The sequence below is a fragment of the Rhea pennata genome, chromosome 6 (assembly GCF_028389875.1).
Source record: "Rhea pennata isolate bPtePen1 chromosome 6, bPtePen1.pri, whole genome shotgun sequence".
In the NCBI taxonomy this organism is placed as follows: domain Eukaryota; kingdom Metazoa; phylum Chordata; class Aves; order Rheiformes; family Rheidae; genus Rhea; species Rhea pennata.
Genome location: NC_084668.1, coordinates 33,485,657 through 33,508,593, shown reverse-complemented (window position 1 = coordinate 33,508,593; position 22,937 = coordinate 33,485,657). Strand labels below are relative to the sequence as shown.

Sequence of the window (22,937 nt, the reverse complement as noted above, 5' to 3'; positions counted from 1 at the left end):
CGCGGGACGGCAGGCGCGACGGCTCGCTCTGGGCACGTGGACATCGCAGCGTAGCACCGGGTTACCTCGCTGCATCAGCTGTTCCGGTGTGAAACATGTCTGTATTGGCATGAGCAGGACTGTGCTCGTGTTGTGCTTTCAGTCGCTGGGTCACCGGTACGTCCCTGGCAGAATACAGTCCACCTCTCGGGGAGGTTGGGAGGCGTAATTAATTAATGTTTCTAAAGTGCTTTGGGGTCCTCTGATGAAAGGCTTTAGAAGTGCAAAGGCGGATTATGCTGATTGTTTTTTCTGTCTATTTTTACCCCAATATGTCACTGATTGAAATTCAATAGAATAATACGCTCACCCTTATAATGAGGGGCAAAGGCAGTGTAATGCTTTAAAAATTGCTATAGGAGCTTGGAAAAGCAGCTCAATAATATAATACCAAAATTAATGCATTTATTTTATTAATTATTTTTAAATTGGCCCTGTTGTATTTTTCCTCCTTTCTGGTTGAAAAGTCATTCCCTTTGCTGGCTTAATAATAATAACTACAAATTACGCCTTTATGATGTTACAGTTTGATGCGATACACCCAGGGCACAGGTTAGAAACACAGGCTGAGTTATTACATACTGCGGGTAGTGATTTCCTGCAAACTGATTTATGGATGCATAATTCTGTGTACTTATAATATGAGACAGGCCGTTTTTAATTTCTGTAACAAAGCGCAGCTGACCCAAGGAAAGTTGCTTGCTCTAGCATAGGGACGAGACGCCTCTGAAGAGGACAAACAGATGCCGTTGCTGTCACAAGAGCCTGCCGTCTTGCAAGGGGCCCCGTCGGTGGTGGCGGATGGATGAATGGCTTGGTTATCCTGGGAGCAGGGACTTTATTGAGTGATTCATTGAGGTCTTTCATTTGGAGTTGTAAAATGAATCAAGAGTGTTGGAGTATTAATGCTAATCTGTAGTTTCCCTTGAGCTTCTGTTGTGCTGGTTAGAATTGCTGTTAGCAAGCGAAACGTTTAAAGAGAAGAGTTTGCGGTGGCGCTCGCTCCGCAGCTAGTGGCGCTTCTGCTGCTCAGCAGCCTCCCGCGTGCACCTCGCACGCTTGTGAGCCCTGAGGCAGGGTCCTAGGTCCCGCTTTCGGGCTGGGATGGCTGCGGCTGCCCGAGGCACAGCTCCCGCCCAGTGTATCTCTGCCAGTTCAGGCTTGCTGCAAACCTTTCGGAGGGGTGCACGGGCCCAGGAGAGCTTGCACTGGTGGGCCAGTGCCCGTCCCCTCAGCCTTTCTGAAGCTCATGCGGCGCAGCGCCGTCTGCTGCGCCTGACTTCCCAGGTGTGTGTCCTTGCTGGAGCTGGATGTGGCTTGTGCTGCCGCGCAGTCTGGAACAGTGCCCACCCAGCGTTCACAAGCGTGGAGCTGTAGTGTAAGAACTGAGCTTAGCAGGTCTCCAGTTCCCATCCTGACTGCATCTGCCAATCCACAAGGAGAGCAAATGTCTGCTTTAACACCTCACCCCGCTATGAGTCGTAGCAGGTTACGTTTGCTTACGCTGTAGAAAATGCAAGTTTTTCATGTTTTGCATCATGGGTTCAGCTGGGTTGCTTGGTCAGCTCTGACAAGCAGTCTGCTTCACAATGCTTAGTAAAGAAAGAATATCCTTTGCAATCCTTCTTTTCCTCTTTAGCCGTATAACACAGAATTCATTCTCTTTCCTCCCTCTGTATATATTTGGACAGGTATTACTGGTGATTTGTTTTGTAGCTGTCTCCAGAATAATGTTGACGTGAGGAAGAAGATGCTCTCGTGAACACCCAAAATGTCCTTGATTTGATCCTGTGACTTAATTTTAGTCCTAGCCGATTAAAATTTTAGGTAAATTGCATTAATCCCTTGTGATCTGCCTACAGATATCCACTGAAGCTATAATTCAGGTACACTCACAATTTCTGAAAGGTGAAATCAGAAGTCTAACCATGGTGGGGGGCAAGGAGTGGTTTGTGAAGGAAGCTAGTGATAGTGTGAAGCATGTTATGGTCCTGTTGGGTTTCATTCAGCTGCAAAAGAGGAATTTGGAAGATGTTCCATTTTAAGAGTTTGATTTTACCATAGTGATGTATTGATGTATCCAGGCTTTCATGAGATGCTTCAGTAACTCCTGTGGAACTATCCAGATTAAAAAAAAAGTTAAGTGTACATGTGACTGGGGGATCTCATTCTGTTTATGACCAACACATGTCATAGACTATGACGTGTATTACTTTAAATCCCAGATGTGGCATTTTTAGAACTACTCTACGGTATGGCTATCTTTGTTTGGGAAGACAGACAAGGCCTTTAGCCTGTAAGTGGATCATCTCCTGGAATAATATAAGCTATATAATATTGAAAAGAGTGTTCCAGATTATCTGTGTTATTTGGGAAAGCAACTTAATTGCCTTTGGGTTTTTTTTTGTGTGTGTGTGTGTTCCTGATTAACACAATTATTGTAGAAGTCTGCATTAGCCCCAGCCTTGTGTCCATTCAGAAGTTCACGTCTCAGCAGCACGAAATCCCGGGAATAATGTCAGTGCTTTGTATATATTGTTCTTTCAGGTGGTACCTTTAAAACTGAAGGTCAGTAAAGATCCTGTGACAAGTTCCACTAAGTATACAGGTCAGCCAAGATGTAGCTGGTCAAGCTTTCTGTTCAATACATTGTTCTGCTCCCACTTGCTCAGTTGTCATTCCCTTCTCCAAAGGGGCTGCATTCTAAATGAAGCTAAGTTGAAAGCACTTACAGCAGGATGGCAAATCGTTGGCTTGCCTTGGAATGACAAGAGCGAATTGCAATGGTTTTTATGTTTGAATTTGACACTGAGTTCACAGAAGTAATTTTGCTACTACTGTTTTCTGGCATTCTTCTGAATAAAGGGAGTTAGGCAAATTTTAAACTAAGTTACTCTACCTATTGTCTTCTTTCCTATCTTGATTTTGATAAAGCAAACAGTAATCATCATTTCTTTAATGACAAATGAAAACATTGCTGAAGCTCAAGCTTAATAAAAGGCATTTTCCAGAGAAGGACAAGACGTTCAAGAGCCAACAGCCGGCATGGATAGAGAATGCCTTTTAAAATAGGTTTTGAAAGGCTTTCTTTTGAGAAAACTATTTGGTGTTTATTGTCTTTGGTTGACTAGCTGGCCTCGTTCAGCCATTTCAGATAAATTGTTGAGAGCTGTTCTAGTGTATCAGGATTTCTTCAGTCTTCAAGGTTTGAAATCTGTTGAACTTCCCCTCCAAACTACTAATTACCCCCCCCCCCCCCCCCCAAAAAAAAAAAAAGTCCCAAAGGATCACTGATAAACGTAAGAGAACTAGACTTGTTGACAGAAGAGTTTTTTGAATTTGTGAAGGATGTACTGGCAGATTTCTTGAGCAATCTCGTCTGCTGTGTTTTATCTCTATGCAGTATTGGGAAGCTCTGGAGCCGTAATAGCTTCATTAATAACGCAGGCAGTGCCCTTGCTTATTCTCATCCCCACTCCGAAGTCTCAGATTGTGACAGAATAAAAGCTCAGTCACGCCGGTTAAAGCGATTTCACCGCAGACGCGAGCCGCGCTGTTTGGCGTCAGTGAGAAGAGCTGTAAAGCATGTGCGCGTGGAAGGGGACTCCCTGCTGCCAGGGTGTTCTCATCTGTGCATCGCCATTGCATTGGAAACACCCAGTACTAGATGAGAAGAGGACCTTTGAAGGAGGGAATATTTTGGTACACTCACATTTTACTGAGGAGTTACTCAGAGACAAGACTGCTAGTATGTTGAGAATAAATTTGCTCAACAAGCTGGCGTCAGCTTCCCAAATGCAGCCCAAGAGTTGCCTGAAATACGGTGTCGGTGCCATCAAGTAAACCACCTGTGAAGTCTGCCGAGGAGCTGGATGGAGACCATGGCTTCTGGCTATTGTTTGGACCAGCTCAATGTGCTCTGGAAAAAAGATTTCACACGTTATTTTTTCACACCGGCTGAAAAAATACCGTGATCAGCAGTGCTGTAACACAGAGCAAAGGACTCGCAGCAGGTGTTAACGTGCAGAGGCACAGAGCATTATGGTAGCACCTGTGTTTGTCTAAATCCGGCCAAAACAATTTCCTCTCCAGTTATAGGGGAGGATTTAAAAAAAAATCTACCGAACTTCCAGTAGTAGCAGACATTTCCTGTAAAGCAATTTGCATAGCATTTCCCGTGATGCGCTGCGCTGTGTTTTTCTTTAAACTTTCTTAGTTTGGGGACGGGTTTGCTAACTTCGGTGACCCCTACTGTCTCTTTGCCTCTCACCAGCATTGCCAGGACCAAGCTGTTGCAGATGGTGCGCTCTCCAAGTGCCGCCTTTAATGGAACGAAAAATAAAGCCTCTTGTAAAATATTACCAATTTAGATGTGACTTATGGGGCACATATGATACTTATTTTTTCAATTATATGAAAACTTGGCGTGGTTAAACATAGGAAGCCAAGGATTCTGTGAAGCTGGTATGGATTTCTGAATTTTTAGGTGATTTTGCTTTAAATTATTATATAGCAGAAGGGGGTGAAGGAAGTCAGCAGCTAAACTGTGTTTTCCCAGCATGTATTTCACTCAGTGGACCCTTGATGCTCATTTCATGACTAATATATGCTGTACTATATGCATTTCTTGTTGTCACCAGAGATAACATTAAGTAAACTATCCCCTTAAGAAAAACAGCTTTTCTTGGCAAGTGGAATATGACTCGAGGAGCCAGCTCTGGAGACATACGGTGCTGTGAATGAGTGCTGTGTGTTACTCTACTGGATCTGAGTCCAGGCACTATTTATACTGCAGCATATTCAGCACCAGATTGTTAAATCTTAATACTGAAACAGTGCATCATTTAAATGTTTTTGTTCTGTTTATGTCCCATTTTCAAGCATTGGATATCAAGCAACACTTAGTAACTTCTTATTTCATTTGGACAAGATCTCTCCTTGCCAGAAGCTTTCTAATCTGCTCTTGAAATCTTAGCCTGTCTGTAGCAGCGTGTTACACTCAGACATTGTACTACTGAAGATGAACCAGGTCTCTTCCAGTTTCTCTCTGTATGTGGTGATCAGATAGCTTGTAGATCAGTATGTCAGTGGCAAATGCAAACATTGAAGCAGTACAGAAAAGGAGTTGTACTAAAATTATCTCCTACTCAACCCACGTAGGAATGAGTTTTTTCCCTATTCCCTAGCATATTCCATATTCCCCATTTCCATATTCCCTAGGTATTTCATTTGCTCATTAGTATTATGTCCTGTCATTGTCCCCATGCAAGGAGCTGTTGTTTTGCTGTTTCAGCTGCATTATTTTATGATGATGTTTGGGAGCTTAGGATAAAAAATGTTTGCTGTTAATTTCAATTTGGTTAAATCCAGTGTTGCTGAAGCACTGGGAGTAGAAAGTGAGGAGAGAGGGTTGAAGTTTTCCCAGCTTCACAGCATCATTCCAGATAGCAAAAGAGGTGTTTTGGAGGTCCTGTTATTACAAAGGAAGTGGTGTTTCTCATGTAATAGTGTATTTTTGGCAGTAGAGTTTGCAGATGGTCTTTGGGAAGTCCAAAGAGTATATGAGCAGACCTCAAATGGTATCCACTGAAATGGGAGAAAAGATGATGGGTGTCTTGAAGGGCTGCAACGAGAGGACTGACGTGAGCAGAAGAGAGGGGGGAGGAAGCACAAGCAGTAGCTGCAGTCGTGCAGAACGCAGCTGTGCTGCTTTGCCCCCATGCGAGGCGGCAGTGTGGCTTTCTGTGTTTAATGTCTTGCTAGAAGTCATTCTTGGGTATTAGTCGTTGTTTCTGGTGTGAGTGGGGCCTGGGCAAGTGTCTGAACATAAATCATACCTCTGCACCAAAAAGGTTACCATCCAAGTTTAGAGTCTCTGTGCCCATCCAGAAAAGGTTATGATCCCTAATAAAGAAGGGACAGAAGTGAAAAACGGACTTCAGTGCTCCTCCTGCTCTTTGAGTCAACTTGTTGTTCTTTGCAAAGAAAAGCAACCATCTACCTAGTACAACTTGGAGCTGGGAACGAACTGCTTCATGAGTTTCCAGGACCATTCACACTGGGAATCATACCATGGTTCAGTTGTAACTGTGTGCCGAGACCTACACGTGGAAATATTCTTGTTCAAATCAAAATGATGCATGTATTTTCTGAAAGGTTTTGAAGGCTACAAAATCAAGAGTGTAAAGTATTTAAAGCGTGTTCTAACTTAGAAAATGAGGCTTTAGTGGGATGAGGAAAGAGGTGAAGGGAGGAAGCATCCTGTGCTGCTTCAAAGTAATTTAAGAACCAGGAACATGTCAGCAGCTCTCTGCTAGGAATTTAAAATCTGTTCTTACTCTTCTCCATGGTTTGCTTCAAGAGTCAGCATAAAACCTCTTTTCTAGCAAGATTGCAATAAATCTCAAGACAAGTCTTGAATGCCCTGAACAGACAAACTTATCAAAGGGTTTAGTAAACAGTTGATAAAATATAAAGTGGTTTTTTTTGTGTTTTTTTTCTTCAGGAATAATCAAGCTTGGGAGGTGGAATCCCCTCCCTCTCAGTTATGTGACTGATGCACCAGATGCGACAGTAGCCGACATGCTACAAGATGTCTATCATGTTGTGACATTGAAAATCCAATTACAAAGGTGGGTGTTTCTGAACATCTGTCCTTCTCTATTCTTTGAGCTGCTCCGTCGATCACAGCATTACTACAGAGATTAGCACATCCTGTCTTCATTAATTTCTGGGCTTTTGATGAAATGAAAAAAAAATGAAGACAATGGTTGGTCACCTGGCAGCTTTTTGGTGCATGGTCCAACTGATTTTATGTTTTCAGAAGCAGCAGTATGGTAGCAGATAGGAGAGAGGTGGGAACTCAAACAATGGTGTAAAGGTCTGAGGCCTTTAAAAGTAGACCTTTCCACAGTCCTTAATTTAGTGGGTCTTCCAGGCCTTACTGTGTCTGAAAAAGAAAATTCTTGCCTTTTGTCAAGGATTGCACTGTGAGAATCCATGTTTTTTGGTACTGGTTGCTGTGAGGGGGAGAAGGGGATTTTGTTGACTTCCCTTTTGTCTCTAGTGGTCTTTCCAGCAGAAAGGCAAGAAAATGAGGCAAGGACATTTACTGCAGCTCCACTTGGCCTCTTGAAAATATTTTCCTTCCCTGATTGCTAGTTCTGATCAGCAAAGCAAAAGCTCCTGATGCTTTTACACCAAGCTGCCCTATTCCCCCCGTAGGCACCTTTTTTTGGTCCTTTCTCTTTACTGGCCTTTGAAAGAGGTCTGAGATGGTTACTGATGTGTATGTAGGGAGCGGTGGGCAGCCACTGGGAGCCCGTGGCATTCCCCAGGAGCGTTAGTGAGCACTGAGCATATATTGCACAGTCTGCTGTAGTTCTGTGCCCAGGCCGGGTCAGGGGAGAGAGGTAAAAATAATGGACAGCCTACAATATTTTGCCCATGGTTCTCTGAAGCTCAGCCTGAACAGGACAGAAGTCCATTTGAAAGAGTATCAGTGTCCTTTGGCAGGTGCTTACCCACCAACTGCTCAGGTCAGTTTGGAAGCAGTTGGTGCCTCACTGATGCTAGCCTCCCAAACAGATACATTTCTTTCCTGTTATCTCTGATAGCATTTGAGGCTTCTGGTTCCTGCTGACAGGCCTGTCCTTTAGCTTTATATACCATTACCATCTTTTAGTTATAGTAAACCATTGCAGCATGTGTGTTAGCCTCTAAAGCCTCTAGCCTCTACAAAACCGGAGTGTAGTAACTCATGTCCTCAGCCACATGAGCTACCAGGAGACCATCTAGCCTCTTGTCACATTTGTGTTACCAGAGGCTATCAGCCCAAGATCAAGGTCTCCTTCTTTATCTTCAAAGTGCTGGATGCAGTGTAAATAGAAGCTTGAAACTTTGAGATAAAGATGATCATTGACTACTTGAACTCCTCAAGCACAGCTGAACTTTCAACTTGGAGGGTAAAACCTGCATAGGCAGAAAGCAGACCTACCTCAGACGTTGATAGCAAAGCGTGCATTAAATCTCTCTAGCGTGAATGACAATGACAGGCTTTCCGTGCTGTGTTGGTGTGCTCCTTGGGTCTGTCCCCAGGTATGTAGACACAGACCATGAGCTTGTTAAATTAAAAGAAGCACATGTCACATGAAGAGGAAGGCTTCACTGGCTATGCAGTTCTTGTAGAATGAAAGTGAAAAAGAACTGCATGGGATAGATCTTGGGCATATGGCTTGATGCATTTCTGAAAGGCTCTCAGATACCCAGTGCCCAGTGATGAGGGCGATATAAGAACCTGTATAAAATCAGAATAATTTTTCAGACCTACTGCGCAAAGCCTTGCCTCTACACACTGAGGGCCTGTACTGTTTAGTGATTTTGTTCGTGCAACATATGTATTTATTTTTCTATACCAGCCTGGTTACCTTTCTCTGTCTACAGAGGATGTCTTTCTCCAGTCATTTCTGTGGCCTGCTTTACACAGAGCTTCTTTACTGTCTACCAGGCCCCAGAGGAAATGGATATGCACATACATAACATCATTAGTAGGATTAGCTGCTATTCCTGGTGTGTATTGTCATTCTTCTGGTTGAACTACCTCTCTCCTGTGTCAGGCTTGATGGGGGAGGAGGGAGGAGGGAGACACACCTTGAAGGACTAGTTGAGTAGGGAACTCTAGAGTGGTGTTGGTTGCTCAAAGGTCTGGGGCTCTGGTATACAAGGAGGAAGTATCTGCACAGGTGATGTTTCTATCTACTTTTTGCTTTTTATTTTAACAGTTGTTCAAAGTTGGAAGACTTGCCAGCAGAGCAGTGGAACCACGCCACAGTTCGCAATGCCTTAAAGGAACTGCTCAAAGAGATGAATCAGAGCACACTAGCCAAAGAATGCCCTCTCTCCCAGGTCAGTGTTTTCAGCAGGCTTAGGGAAGGCCAGGTTTACGAGATCCAGAGTTCGTATTTGTTCAGTAAAGTGCTTAGTCTAACAATTCCAGAAATATTGAACTCTTTTCTTGTTCCGTTTAGAAAGGAGAAATGCTAATTAATAAGAAAAAGAACGTACTGTGTTTTATTTGTGGGTCACCAGTTAAAAATTATAAATGAATTGGTTGATTTTTATCCTGCTGGTCAGAGGGACGTAAATTCTTCATCTAGACCTTTATCTACACATTTTGCAATAGCATTGCAGATCCTAAAATACAAAATTACAGACTCCCTCCCACCAGCAGAGGCCTACCTTCCCCACTGCTCCCCACGGGTAGCTCTTACCAGTCTCTGACTATGGTAAAATGTATGCATTTGCAACAGTAGTGCCCTAATTTCAGGAGAAAAGTGACTAAAATGTATATGTAATTATGTTTAAAAAAGAACAAAACATAGTCTCATTCTTCATGACTGCTTTTTGAACAGCAGTGATGTATCTAAGACACGAGGAGGTTCCTACTGATATTATGAGCTCTATTTGTATTTCAGATTCTTATAGCAAGAGATTCATAAATTTTTTATGACTGGGGCCTCTTTGCCTCTCTCAAAACCCAAACACCTCAGCACCCAGACCTAGTAACTTTACTAGAAGCAGGAAATCTGTTGCCTTTCAAAACTAGTAGAATCTTAGGTTAATCTGTCTATTCTGTCCTTAAAAAGCCCAAATCTCAGTAACCCCTACTTGATAAAAATCCATTGCTTTTGCTGACCCATATTCAAAATTTGTTCTTCTGTTGCTGCCTGTATTACATTCTAATGCATGATCCAAAGACTCTGTGTACCAGAAAAATTTTTTCCGTTGTAACCGGGGCAAATTTGTCACTCTATTTTACAACTCCAGAGAAGGCACAGGGCTGCAGAGTTGTGATGCAGAGCAGAATTTAGGTCTTTGCAATTGGTAAGTATCACTTTCCAGCAGAAAATATTTGTCATCTTCCTTGATCATGTTAGGTCTGCAGAACTAGAAGGAATGGGAAGACCATGTAAGGAAAAGCCTTATTTACTTGCCTTACTTACTGAAGGAATACTGGTGACTTTAGATGCGCATAGAGCATAGGTGTGTTAAACAAGAAAGTATTTTTCTTTTCACACAGTTTAAGTGTAATTTTTGTAAATAGGATTTTCTGTGGAATCTGGTCAGCTAATGATGATTGCAGCATGTGGCTGTCTCTGCCCAGTCTTCTTCAATATCCAGTGTAACTAAACTACGAATCATTTCATGTGCAGACATTCATTTGTTGTCTAGGCCTTCCCCTTCCCCCCTCCAGTTCCAAAGCCACCGGGTGGAAATGCGGCACTTGGTTTACTCCTTCCATAACCTCAGTCTGAAACGTATTAGCAAGATCACTGATGGCTGGTCTGTAGGAGCAAGAATCCTTGCCCCGGTAGTTATTTAGTGGACGAAGCTAAAGGGACATTATTCCATAGAAAATTGCACTTGCTTATTACTTTTAAGCACAAGTACAAGTGACATTTGCTGAGCAGAGACTAACTCCCGAATCAGGACTGTAAGAATGCAGCTTCTATTATTACTATTTTTATTATTATTATTAATTGTTGTAAAAAGTTTCGGTTGCTTTTGTTTTGGCTCACAAAATGCAAAAGATACAATGGAAGGTTGTATAGGAGCTGTCTATTACCATCATCTGAATATGCCTCTAATACAATTCCTTCTCCCAAATCAGTTTTAAAAAAATATCGTGCCAAATGTGAAATGTCATTACAATCCCCTTGTGGTTAATATATTATTGACAGCAGCAAATTACAGAGTGGTCTCTTAGGAGTTGAACTGCAGAGTAAATGTTGCTGTTTATTAATGTGTTCGCAGTGCATCAAGTACAGAAGTAGAGGGGCAGTGCGGGGAGCTCCTGCTCCCGCCAGCACCCGTGCTCCAGCGTCTGCTCTCGGTGCAGGAGCTCTCCCTGCAGCCCAGATGGGCCTTCTGATTGCCACTAATGGGAAATGCAATCATTCACTTTGATTTAAAATTGTTCTGTTTTTTCTACTAGGTGTATTATGTGGCTGCAGCTTAGCTGCCCTCAGCATAAGGCTGCTGTTCAAACAAATAAATCCCAGTTAACCAAGCTGGGGGTGGCTGGTGGAGAGGGGAAGTGTGCATGGGGGAAGGAAATCTAATTATTTCAGCATTTCCATCTTTGCATAGAGCCCTCTATCTTTCCTATGTGGTGTGTAACTCATCTCAACATTACCCATGCATTTTTGTCTCCTTGTTGGAGCAAGATTTCTTGGGGTAAGGCTGTTCCCCATATTTTCCTCCTTGAACTTACTGCACTGGATTTTCTTTACGTGGATATTCCTCAGGTGGTGGTGTGAGCAGCTTTCATCCATGTGGCTGTCATGGCCACATGCCTAGTAAACATATCTGCTACTCAGTGTAATCTGTTCCTTCCTTACATATTTTCCTGGGAAAAATATACATTATTTAGAAATTTACGACTACTTAATGGTTTTTCTTACCAGTTTCTTCTGAAGAAGTATTTGTTTTCTAGAGACTTATCAAGACTTCTAACAGAAATGCCCTTGGGATTCCTTTTAGTTTAATAGTGAGGGATATTTTTCTTTATAGTTTGAAAGTTATTACAGATTTTTCCCCAACCCCATCTCTTGCCAAGCAATTGCTGAGAATCTGTCCTAGGTTTTTTCACCAGTGGTGGAAATTTCTCTTTCAGTTTATTATTTAGTTTAAACTTGGCTTTCTCAAATAAAGATTAATGGGTTAATTTAGTCTGTGATATTTAATAGGCCCCCAATTTCACTAATGCCAATTTATTGTAGAGCTAGAGGATTTTGGAAAAACTAATGGAAAAATGAAATTGTTATATACACAGAGCTAAACATTTTTTCCACCCTCCCTAGATGGAGAAAATTTAACTAAAGTGATGCTAGAAAACACAAGGTAGCTAAACTTTGTAAAAAAAATTTCTTTGGCAGAGGCTATCTCTGCTGTGCTTACTGCTGCTTGGTAAAGTGACTTCGAACAAGGGAGGATTTATGGGGAAGGAATTGTTGCTGACTACCACAATGCTAGGTTTATGTCTCAAATTATTGATTTTAATTAGAAAATTGAATCTCAGTTTTAGAAATTAAAGTGGCCCCGTAGAAAGGCTCTTACTTCATAGCTTTCAGAATCTACTGCAGTGCGCCGTAGTGGCATTCAAGTAGAAAAGTTAAAGTGAAAAGCCAGAACCTCTTTACTGAAAGTGAAATTATGATTTGAAACTAATCTGTGTCATCCAGTTGTCGTAAGAATAACAAGTGTCTCTCTAAAGCCAGTTTTGCCCACATTTTTTTTCCAAGTCCACAGAACTCGTGAGTTCAGAAACAGCTGGAGTCCTGTGGTGTTGCAGTGCTCTGGGTAGAAGGCTGGATAAATCTGGAGGAGGGAGGGGGTGTTTTGTTTTTAGTTGGGTAAGCCAGTGTGTAAGCCTTGCAGCTTTACCGAAATGGCTGAGATCCCATTTTGCCCAAGTGCCCGCAGAAGCGTGTGGGCCAGGGCTTGAACCTGTGATAAATGCCCACTCCAGGCGGGAGAGCTCGCTAATTCTCGCGTCTCGGCCGCTGGGCGGAAAGGTCCTACGGCGTGCCGCTGCGTTTTCTGAGCTTTGATGCAAGTGAGGAAGGAGAGCCTAAGAGAAGTATCATTTCTGGAGGAGGTGCAGTGGCGCCTGCATCTTCATGGTGTTTAACAGTATTTCTGTGCTTGAATTTGTACGCATGCTGGGAGCGGTATGGCCCTGGAAGGTTTAAGGGGGTAGAAAGGAAGGCAAGCTATTGGTAAAAAGGTCCTTCCTCTACAGGATGGACAAAGGGAGGGGAAAAAAAAGAAAGGAAAAACTACCAGTAGCCAGACTCTTTCCCACCTGGTGGGCAGAAGCATCCCAGGTGTAAAATATCATTCACATCAATATCGGGGGCTGCAAAGTAGCTCTGCTCCTCGCTGCTTCCCTCGGTGTGTGCAAGAGTTGCTCACAGGAAGCCACAAAGAGCAGATAGAGGGCTGGTAGTTAAGCAAGTGAAGTTTCAGCTTTGTTGAGCTGTTGCAGGTTTTGGTTGCTCTGTAGTGTAGTATGTGTAGAATCACAGAATCAGCAGGGTTGGAAGGGACCTCTGGAGATCATCTAGTCCAACCTCCCTGCTCAGCAGGGTCACCTAGAGCACGTTAGACAGGGTTGCATCCAGGTGGGCCTTGAAGATCTCCAGAGAAGGAGAAAGTAGTTCCCTTCGCTGAATAGTGCTGTTAATTTCTCTTTTGGGTGATTTTTCACACAAGTGCTAATCACACGTTTCTATAAATTATATTAATTTAACTCATTTGCCTAACTGCTGTTCTGCAGTGAGTAGCACGGATGTTCTCCCGTTCTTGGCTGGGTGGCCTTGCTGCATTTGGAAGCAGAACAGAGACATCTGAAAAGCATTATTTGGATTATGCATGCTGAAGCATCTAATCTTACCTTCAGGATGTGGTCCCTAACTCATGCCTGATCTCGCCCGGGTGCTGCGAGCGTGTGCTCCCCGGCATGGCGCCGCCTGTTGTTATGCAATGGGAGCCCAGGTTTGGTGGTATCACAAGTACAAATTACAGTGGAAGAAAAACCCAACCTGAGCTATAGACCTCAGTCTAGGTTCATACTGCATCTTTTTTGCTTTATTAGTGAACCAGAATAATTATGCCTGGGGGTATAAAGTGGAGAATAACATTTTGTGTACTCATCGGACACTACTTTTGGTTCTGAAGTCACAAATGGATGATCAGTGTATGTTTGCATTGTTGTTCACTTTCCCTGGAAGATTTTTAATTGTGCAAGTTATTTTAAAACACTTCTGTATTTCTTTCTTTATTTCCAGAGTATGATTTCATCCATTGTAAATAGCACATACTATGCCAATGTGTCAGCAACCAAGTGCCAGGAGTTTGGGAGATGGTACAAAAAGTACAAGAAGATTAAAGGTAAATTGATTTATTTTTGTTACTTTCCAAGTTCTTGAACTTCTGCTGACAGTTTGAGATTATTTGCTTTAAGTAAAAGTGCTAATTAGCCTTAATGATATTAGTGAATATGTCTGCAAAGAGGGCACAGTCACAGCACATCTGAAATTAAATTTGGTACTTTGCAATCAAGGCTCATGTGAAAACACAGACCACTTAAAACATACTTCTAATATCCCATTTAGCTGTGCTGAAAGATGAATTGTATTTTGAATTAAGCTAAAACATTTTGGAAAATATAGTCGCTCAAGACTTAAAAGTTAAATTGCTATGTAACTTACCTTAGTTGTATTTTATTCATGAAAGCTAAAAGCTTCTTCCAAAGTTATCTGTGCCCGTGCTCTCTGTTTGAAATACTGCAAAGTGTCGAGGCATTCCTGCCATGTGCTGTCATGCGGCATCTGGATACTGATGGAGCATTTAATACCTGGTTGTTACGAGAAGTTGCTAAATACATGTTGCTGCACCCACTGAGGGTTCAGCTGAAAATAGCTGTTGTTTATATTACTTCTACAGTGGGGTTGTATTAGTGGCTTAGCGGTGAGTGCCCAAGGCAGTAAAATTATTCTGTGCAAGTTCTGCATCCTGGTCTCGCCACTGAAATGTCTGCTTACCTTCCAGTAGTGCACGAGGTGATGGGACAAGCATCCGTCATGCCTAGTTTGTTCTTTTATTCATCTTTTCCTTTGGGAAGGGGCTTGAGTGTATATGGGACCATTATTTTGCTAGGTTTTTGTTTGAAAGTACATGCGCTTTGAGCAGAAGTTTTGGCATAGTCCAGATTTTCTCCAGCAAGTTCTGCGATACCAGTTGGCTCCTCTGTGCATGCCTTTCCTCTCCCCAAATGGCCATTGCCCTTGCAAAAGAGCTTTACCAGCCGACAGCTTTTTTCATGGCCTGTCTTGCTGTGACACCACTGACGGAGAGATTCATGGTCTAAAAGAGGCATTAGCTATTTTCTCCTTTCTGCCTGTGATCCTTTCAGCATCTAGGCAGATCATACCAGGATTCACAAGCATTATGCAGAATGTCCTCTCCTTCTTGAGAAGCTGTTGTATTTTTAGTCACATGAAGATCAGCATCTTTCAAAGAGTTTGCAGTCTCTCTTAAAAAGCTGGGCTACATGAGACATGAAAGGTTGCTTGTTTACTTGCCATAGGACAGACCAGTGATCTGCATGAGAGTAGCACGAAGAGGCTGCTTCTCGAGGGAGGAAGACAGGGAACAAACCTGCATAAAATGTGAGAACAAGCCTGGAGGCCACTGGGTGTCTTCTGCTGCATGTGGCTCACAGGAGCTGCAGGGTGGCATGTCCCTGTGCGACTCGGAGGCCTGCACTGGGCAGCAATTGGGTTTTCACTACAAAGATGAGAAGGTTTTATGGGGAAATCGTTTCTGGCTGGAGGGAAGATCGTTCAGGCAGAAGTGGGGTGATAGTGTATGTGAGGAAGCTGAGGTGTTGCTTTTCACCTATTAAAATTATTTGGACTTGAGGTAAAAATGTTGATTGGACATTGTAGTACACAATTACCTTTGTGCCAAATGAACTGGATAGTTGCTTCTCTCTCTAAATTGCCATTGTGTGACTCAAAAGTGGTTCTTTTTTCTAGATGGTGTCTTTTAATAAAAGAATTTTATTCAAAGTGCTCTAACATATCCTCATGGTTAAAAAACAATCAAAGGAATCAAACAGCTTCAAGGTCATCACCATTCGCTTATACTGGCTCTTCTAGGAGAAAAAGGACTTTTTTTTGTTGATTTTTTTCCCCCCAAACTGGGCAAGGGTGTAGTGCCAGTTGCAGAAGCACTGGAAGCCCTTAACTGTAGTGTTCTTAACTGTGGAGATGCCACTACAGCTGCTGAGTGTTTGTAGCACACTGCTGTCTTCCATGTTCTTCCATTCTCAGAGCACTGAATTCTTTAAACTCTTGCTTTTTTTTACTTAGTAAGTGCACAGTTAAATTGTTAAGTGCAGTAAAAGCAGAATGAGACCTCAATCAAGAGGTCAAGGATCCAAACCTGAAGAGTTTGCCAGATAACTCTGTGTATGTGCTATTCAAAGAGGCACAGCCAGTCGTTGCTGTTTGGAAGTGTATGTGTGTGTTAGTAGGAGGAGAAAAAGGAAGGTTAAGGTATGTGTGAAGTAAACACAAGCTGCTATAAAGCAGTTCAAGTAGTGTTGATTCATCAAGTGTATGAGTGGGAGAGAAAACAAAGAAGCTATGGCAGGTACATTGGTGCATAGAGAATAAACAGCCATGGGACTTCAGGGCAGTAATCTAAACCCCCTGCAGCAGGAAGCCTTCTGCGCTTCTCTGGCTGATTTTAATTTCTCAGCACCTCCTTTCTCATGTTGTTTTGCTCCAGTTCCATGGCCAAGTATTGGTACAGGACAGCTCATCTAATAGCAAAGTCAGTGAATTGGTTCTATGCTGCAACCATCACACATCTCTTTAGTGAAGAACAGTGTTACGTTTTTCATAAAGGTGGGAAGATGATGCAGCAGTTCACTTCTGGGATTGTAATCTGGGTAGTTTGGGTAGAGTTGTAATTTGGAGTCTTTGGGACCAGCACCCATGTTCATGTTTTAAGTCTAGAGCTGATTATTAGAAAGTAAAAGCAAAGAACAATTCACATGAGCTGTGGTAAATGCAAAATAGGAAGGGGCTTCAAAATAGCTTTATTGATGTTGCAAACTAAATGCAGCCTACAGTGTTAAATATGTTTCCTATTATCTACTAATGTCTGTTTTAATAAAACAGTGGGAACTAAATGGTTGCTTCTTAATCAAAACCATGATTTCCTAAACATAAGCTATGTGATTCTGTTACAAATTGCCACATATAGATCTCCTAGGTCAAACATTTTTCCTTTCTCATCGAAATAAATAAACAGCAAAATAATTATGTACTCTGGAAGATCAAAGTAATTACAACTGAAGCCATGCAAAAATAAAAAGTTCTTTGGAAAATAAAAGAAAAGCATCAGGTTGCACAGTATATAGTTAATGCTTAAATAAATATAAGAAAGTGAACAATCAATAATTTGATATCATTAGCAACAGATGTAAACGCTATATACAAAAGGAATTGTATGAAATCTCAAGCAAACATTCTCAGTGCGCATTCTGTTGAACTCACTGGAAAGACAGCTAAACTATTTATGCTTGTAATTTAAAAAAGTTTTCAGTCAGTTCAGCTCAGCGTGGTAATTTTGTCTTGTGTCAAGACCATGCTAGAATAAAATTCTGCTCAATTTTTTTTCTCCCACTCCGCCCCAGCCTCTTAAGGTATTAAGACATTCACAGTTTACTCAGCGGTACAAGAGTTAGTGCACAGATGTATTTGGGAATTCAGCCGTGTGGACATGGAGGCTTTTCGGTCTCCTCCTGGCTCGGAGCCTACCACTTGGGATATCTGCGAGGACACCAGCAACTTTATAACAGCATGTCCACTTTCTCCCATCTCCTTGGAGCACACACATGTATTTGAAAGAGTGCTTACATTAACATAGTTCTGATGGAAAATGTACAATAGTTAGGAAAGGAGACGCTTACAGTTCTTCTGTGAACTTTTGCTTTCCCCCATGGAGCTGTGTAATCGTTTGGGTGGTAACTAAGCTATCTAGTCTGTGTGGTAGTTTTGTTCAAAATATGCAACATGAGTGAATTAAATATTGCTATATGAAGCTTTTCTAAACTTTGTTTTTAATTTTTTTTTGAGGGATGCAAGGCCTTTTGGTAATTTGTTGCATATGTGACAGAGTTTAAGTATATTCAAACGTACTTGAAAGAAGAATCACAGTTCCACCTTTTTACTAAAAGCTCTGATGCTCTAATGATAGTCATACAGAGGTGGGTTAGTCCAGCAGTTGTCAGGCTGCCTTTCTCCTGCCCTGTCCTGCAGGATAATCACACAGAGGTGGGTTAGTCCAGCAGTTGTCAGGCTGCCTTCCTCCTGCCCTGTCCTGCAGGATACTCCTCCCAGGCCAAGAACCACGCAACTGGTCTCTCCAGAGGCTCAATTCACAGGAGCTGGGAGAAGGTCATTAGCACTGTTGAAATTCAGGATCTGAAGAATTGGCTTAAACTTATGCAAAGAAAACAATATGAAAATGTGATCTTTATTCTGAACAAATGATCTTCTGTAGAGGCTGTAAAGCCTGCATCAGGATCCAGCAGAGAGCTCTCTCCAGGTTGGTTCATTTTTACTCGAGGCTGGTTCAGCGTTCTCAGCAGAAAGCGCTTTCCGTTCTCGTTGCCTCTGTGTTAGGGACGGAGAGGCTGAGGCCCCGAGGAGGGGGAGTGCTGTGACCAGGCATGGTCGCCAAGCCAATGGTACCAAGCCCTGTTGAGCTTCGTGCTTGGGCTTCTTTAAAAGCCCTGCATTGGTTCTTAATTTGACTAACAAATAGATGTGCAAATAAAAACAAGGCCTTGTAGATAACTGTATGCCAAAATACATATCTCTGGTGAGAAGTATTCCAGAACTTTTGCAGGCAATTAAAATTATTGTCCAAGGGTCAAATTTGTACCAGTGACTTAGGCACTGCCCAGCATCTTGGGTTTGTAGCGTTTTGGTTATTTTTTACCTCTGTCTTTTTCTCAATAGCTATTTCACTTCCCAAGTGACATGCTTTCTATTTTTATCAAAAGGACTATCACTATATCAAAATTCTTTCGCAACTGAAACTCTTCCCTGGTGTGAATCTTTTCTTTTTGCCTGATGACACAGCCTAGCTTAGTGGAGGAGGTTAGGAAGGGAGAAGGGAGAAATAAATATATTGTGAACTTAAAAATAAAAAGACATATTTTGTTTGTCTGGGAAATAAGGACATTTCATCTTTGCTCCTGCCATCAGTGACTGTCAAAATACAGCTTTTCTGTGGATGTGAGTTTTGAGACTGTGGCTGTCTCAGAGTTTTTGTGGAATGATGAGTCTTCTCAGTCTAAAGGAGGAGGGCTTGGTTATTCTATTTCAATAGCTCAGGAACTAGCTGCTGTAAGAAAAAGCTTTTATAGCGTCCTTAAAATGAGAATCTGCTTTGGCTGCTCTTGGATTTTTCCAATATCACTGATTTGTTGTTGTGTGCTGTTTTATTCTTGAAAGTATGTTTGCTTACTTCCCATAATGGATAGACAGAGCAATCTGTTTTTCTTCTAATGTGTTTTAGAGGCCGTTACAGGTTGAGAGAGGTTAGAAACAGGATTCTGAAGGGTTTCCAGCTTTGTTATTCCCAGGCGGAGAGAACCTACAATTGCATCATGGTGATAATGCCAGTGTGAGTCTGGTGAAAATTTTCATTATGTGCTTTGATGAACAGTTCTGAATTGTTTTGAATTGTTCCTCGTGGATGTTGTGGAGCCTCATGAAAAGACACACAAGCTCTTTCCCAAGCAGTGTTTTTGACTTACAAGAATACCCTATTTATTCATACGTACGTATGGACATACATGTGTTTTTATGTAAATAGATTTTATATATTTATATATGTATGCATATATCGTTGTGTATATACATCTTGACCGTGAGCCTTTAACCTGTTAAAGTAGAGATGTTAGGTTATTTAAGAGGAGATAATTTCTTGTCTTATTTGAATATTAGTTGTAACTCTGGCACTAAACCAGATAGGATTGTTTAGGTCAGCTTTGTGGCTCTAGATACTACTATAATTTTTTCTTTGCTTACTTTTATACTCCTGATTGTCTATTTGTTGCGCTAAAATAGGACTTTCCTCACTTTCTTTTATTAAAAAAAAAAAAAAGGAAAGAAAATGACATCATTCACCGGCAATATTTTCAGAATTTAGAAGACATGCAGGACCTGAAGGTCTCTGACTCAGAGACATCCTTTCAGGCCACGGATTGCTGTGCTCTTTTATGAGGACAGTAGTTCATTGATTTACATTGGTCATGCAAAAAAGTAGAATCTCTCTTTTTAAATATAAACTTAGAGCTGTTAAGCTTTAGCAAGAATTATGGACCCCTGTCTTCTCTTTTCCACACCTGCAATTGAATTTCATCGTCGTCCCTGATGTTAAGTGCCAGGTTGGGGGATCTGCGCATGTGTATTGTTAAGAAACAGTTTACCCACTGCAGTGTGTTCCAGGAGCTTTATGTGAAGTGTCGGCCTCTTGGCTTGTTCCGCTGTGTAAAGAGGATAAAAACATCCTTTTTTTCCCCCTTTAAACTTAATTTTTATCTAAAGTAAATGTGTGCATGAATCTCAGCTTTGTGTAGTGTCTTTCCTGTCTTTTGGCTATTTTGGCTCTCACTCCTATATACATATATCATGGCAGAGGGGTATGTTGGATTAGCCGAAAACCATGTCCTGCACATGCATGTGACTGGAGCTGCAGCCGTTGCTGCTTTAGGGACCACGTGTCAGTGTAGTGAAGGTGGAAAGCCTTCCTGCAGAGAAGCTGCCTAGTCATTTGTCCCCTGTATGTTGTCCCTGCCATGCAGAAGGTTTTATGAGCGCTTGATTTTATTCTGTTCTAATTAAGAGATGCTGACTGAGCCTGCTCAAATAATGTCACTCACTCAACTTCAGAGTTTTAAAATGTCTCCTGTTCCAAGTATAGCAGGATGCTTCTTCCAGTGAAGACCAGTTGTGTGCCAAGGCTGGGAGGTCTGTTCAGCCACTCCTGAATTCTTAGTGAGTAAAGAATAGTCTTCATTCTGTTAAAAAAAATCTTTTTTTAATCTCCAAATTTGCAAAATGAATTTTCTTCATATTTAAAAAGTATTTTTTGTGTGCTACTAAATAAGGGTATTATAGCTCAAAAGGAGAGGACTTCTGAGAAAGTAAGCATTACTGGAAATTAGATTGGAAAGGGAGGAAAACCTGAAGTTGAATATAAACTTTCCTGGCGTGAAAGCTGTTAGTGCAACTCTCTCTGATCATGTGGATTTCACAGAGTACGTAATTCATTGCATCTCTGAGAACGCAACTGAATTCTGTTCACTCCAAGGATCTGAATTTTCTTCATATTTAAAAAGTATTTTTTGTGTGCTACTAAATAAGGGTATTATAGCTCAAAAGGAGAGGACTTCTGAGAAAGTAAGCATTACTGGAAATTAGATTGGAAAGGGAGGAAAACCTGAAGTTGAATATAAACTTTCCTGGCGTGAAAGCTGTTAGTGCAACTCTCTCTGATCATGTGGATTTCACAGAGTACGTAATTCATTGCATCTCTGAGAACGCAACTGAATTCTGTTCACTCCAAGGATCTGAAGGGTTTATATGTCTTTCTTAATGATGATAGTCTTCTGTCTCATTCCTTTCATCATCTCTGATGCTAGGAGCCAGGAAGAGATCCGTACTTACCTCTAAGAGGGATTGCACAATTGACTGGGGTATTCTGGTAGATCTGCATCTCCCTCCTGAGGTGCCCACAAACGGTTAGTACTTAAATAGCAGGACAGACATCTGTCACAATAGTTTGGCAGGGAGGGAGATACTATTATACCAGATGAGACCATCAGTGCATCTAACTCAGCACTTTCTGTGTTCCTGTAGGACAGTTCTGAGTGAGGTTTGCCCTGCTTCTCCTTTTCCATTTTACATGACCAGTATTTATACAGTAGACCACGGTGGTCACTAAAGCATCTTCTCTGTAACACCTTTCTCCACCACATGGACCTGGCATGTCCTATCTACAAGCGATGTTAACGTGGTTTTGAAGTTCTGAGTTCATACTACTGTGTGCCCTCTTTAACCTTTACAGTAGCCCCAAAATAATCTAAAAATAAGATGGGCTAAATTCTTCCTTTCTGACAAGCAGTTTTGGCAGCAGTGCAGGTGCAGGGTCAGTCCATTGGAAGACTGTGGCTTACTATGTTTAAGCGGAAGTGACAGAAAGCATGTTAGCGTCTCTGTGCCCCAAGGGACAAATTGGATTTAGTTTTTAGGAAGAGACCGAGAGAGGCTCAGCCATATAAAGATTTTTAGTTCACTCTCCTCGCTTCGCTTGGCACTGATGCTGATCAAAGACCCACTTTTAATGATGGTTCTTCCAAATACAAAAATAGTGACTTACACGTTGATGGGAACTGCAGTTTGCAACACAACCAAAACCAGACAATGGCCTTTCCGGTCTGTTTTCCATTAGACTTGGATAAAGGCCTTTGCTACCCGCAGCCGGCAGCCAAACAATTTCTGTATATGGTCTATAGCTGTTTTGAGGTCATTAGCCCTGCTGCAGAAGTAGAGGAAAAGAAAGGCCTTAAAAATTACAATTTATTATCAAGTTTGCCCTCCAGTCAACCTGTGTTCTCTCCAGTCCTGACCGTAAGAGTAAACGGCCCAGCCAGAGATCAGGCAGTAAATGAAGTCGATGAACGACTTCGGGTAAATATGAAGATTAGATGTTGAATGAAAATGAGACTCCTCAGACCAGCCCCTTGCACTGAAGTGGTTAAGTGGGCTGTGATTAAAAGAAATAAGTAATTATCCTAATTATAGATGAAAAGATACAGAATTACCACTTTAAAAGCACCTCCTGTGCTCTGGAGTGGTTCTGTTATTTACAGAGTGGTAGCTTATAATTACGTAGCAGGAGCGAGAGGGCACCCTCTCGGTGTACTGCAGCAGTCCTGCCTCCCTGAGACGGATGGTGGTGTCGTGTCTCAGGGAGCAGGGGCCTCAGAGCAGAGCCCCGAGGTCTGAGCCTTGCTCCAGTGAGCAGGATGGTGCTAAGCCACCAGGAATGGTAGATCCTTTTAGCACAGGGCATGTGAAACTTCACAAGCAGAGCTCTCCCTGCACTGGCCTGAGCTAACTCTGTTTGGCCATTGCCACTACTAGTAATGGCTTTTATGATCACCAGGTTTTAAATAATAAGTAAAATAAAGCAACAAGCTCCAAAGCTGTAGTGCTGGAGCACAACCCTGGGGTGGTGACATC

General features: G+C 42.0%; 1 protein-coding gene across 1 annotated transcript in view; it reads left to right on the top strand.

Moving 5' to 3' along the window:
- The window catches only part of SATB2 (SATB homeobox 2), a 129,209-nt gene that overhangs the window by 49,339 nt on the left and 56,933 nt on the right, over positions 1 to 22,937 (top strand). The window contains exons 3-5 of the mRNA XM_062578852.1: positions 6,545 to 6,671; positions 8,820 to 8,943; positions 13,890 to 13,992. Of these exons, the coding sequence (XP_062434836.1) occupies positions 6,545 to 6,671; positions 8,820 to 8,943; positions 13,890 to 13,992 (354 nt within the window). The remainder of the gene's footprint in view (positions 1 to 6,544; positions 6,672 to 8,819; positions 8,944 to 13,889; positions 13,993 to 22,937) is intronic.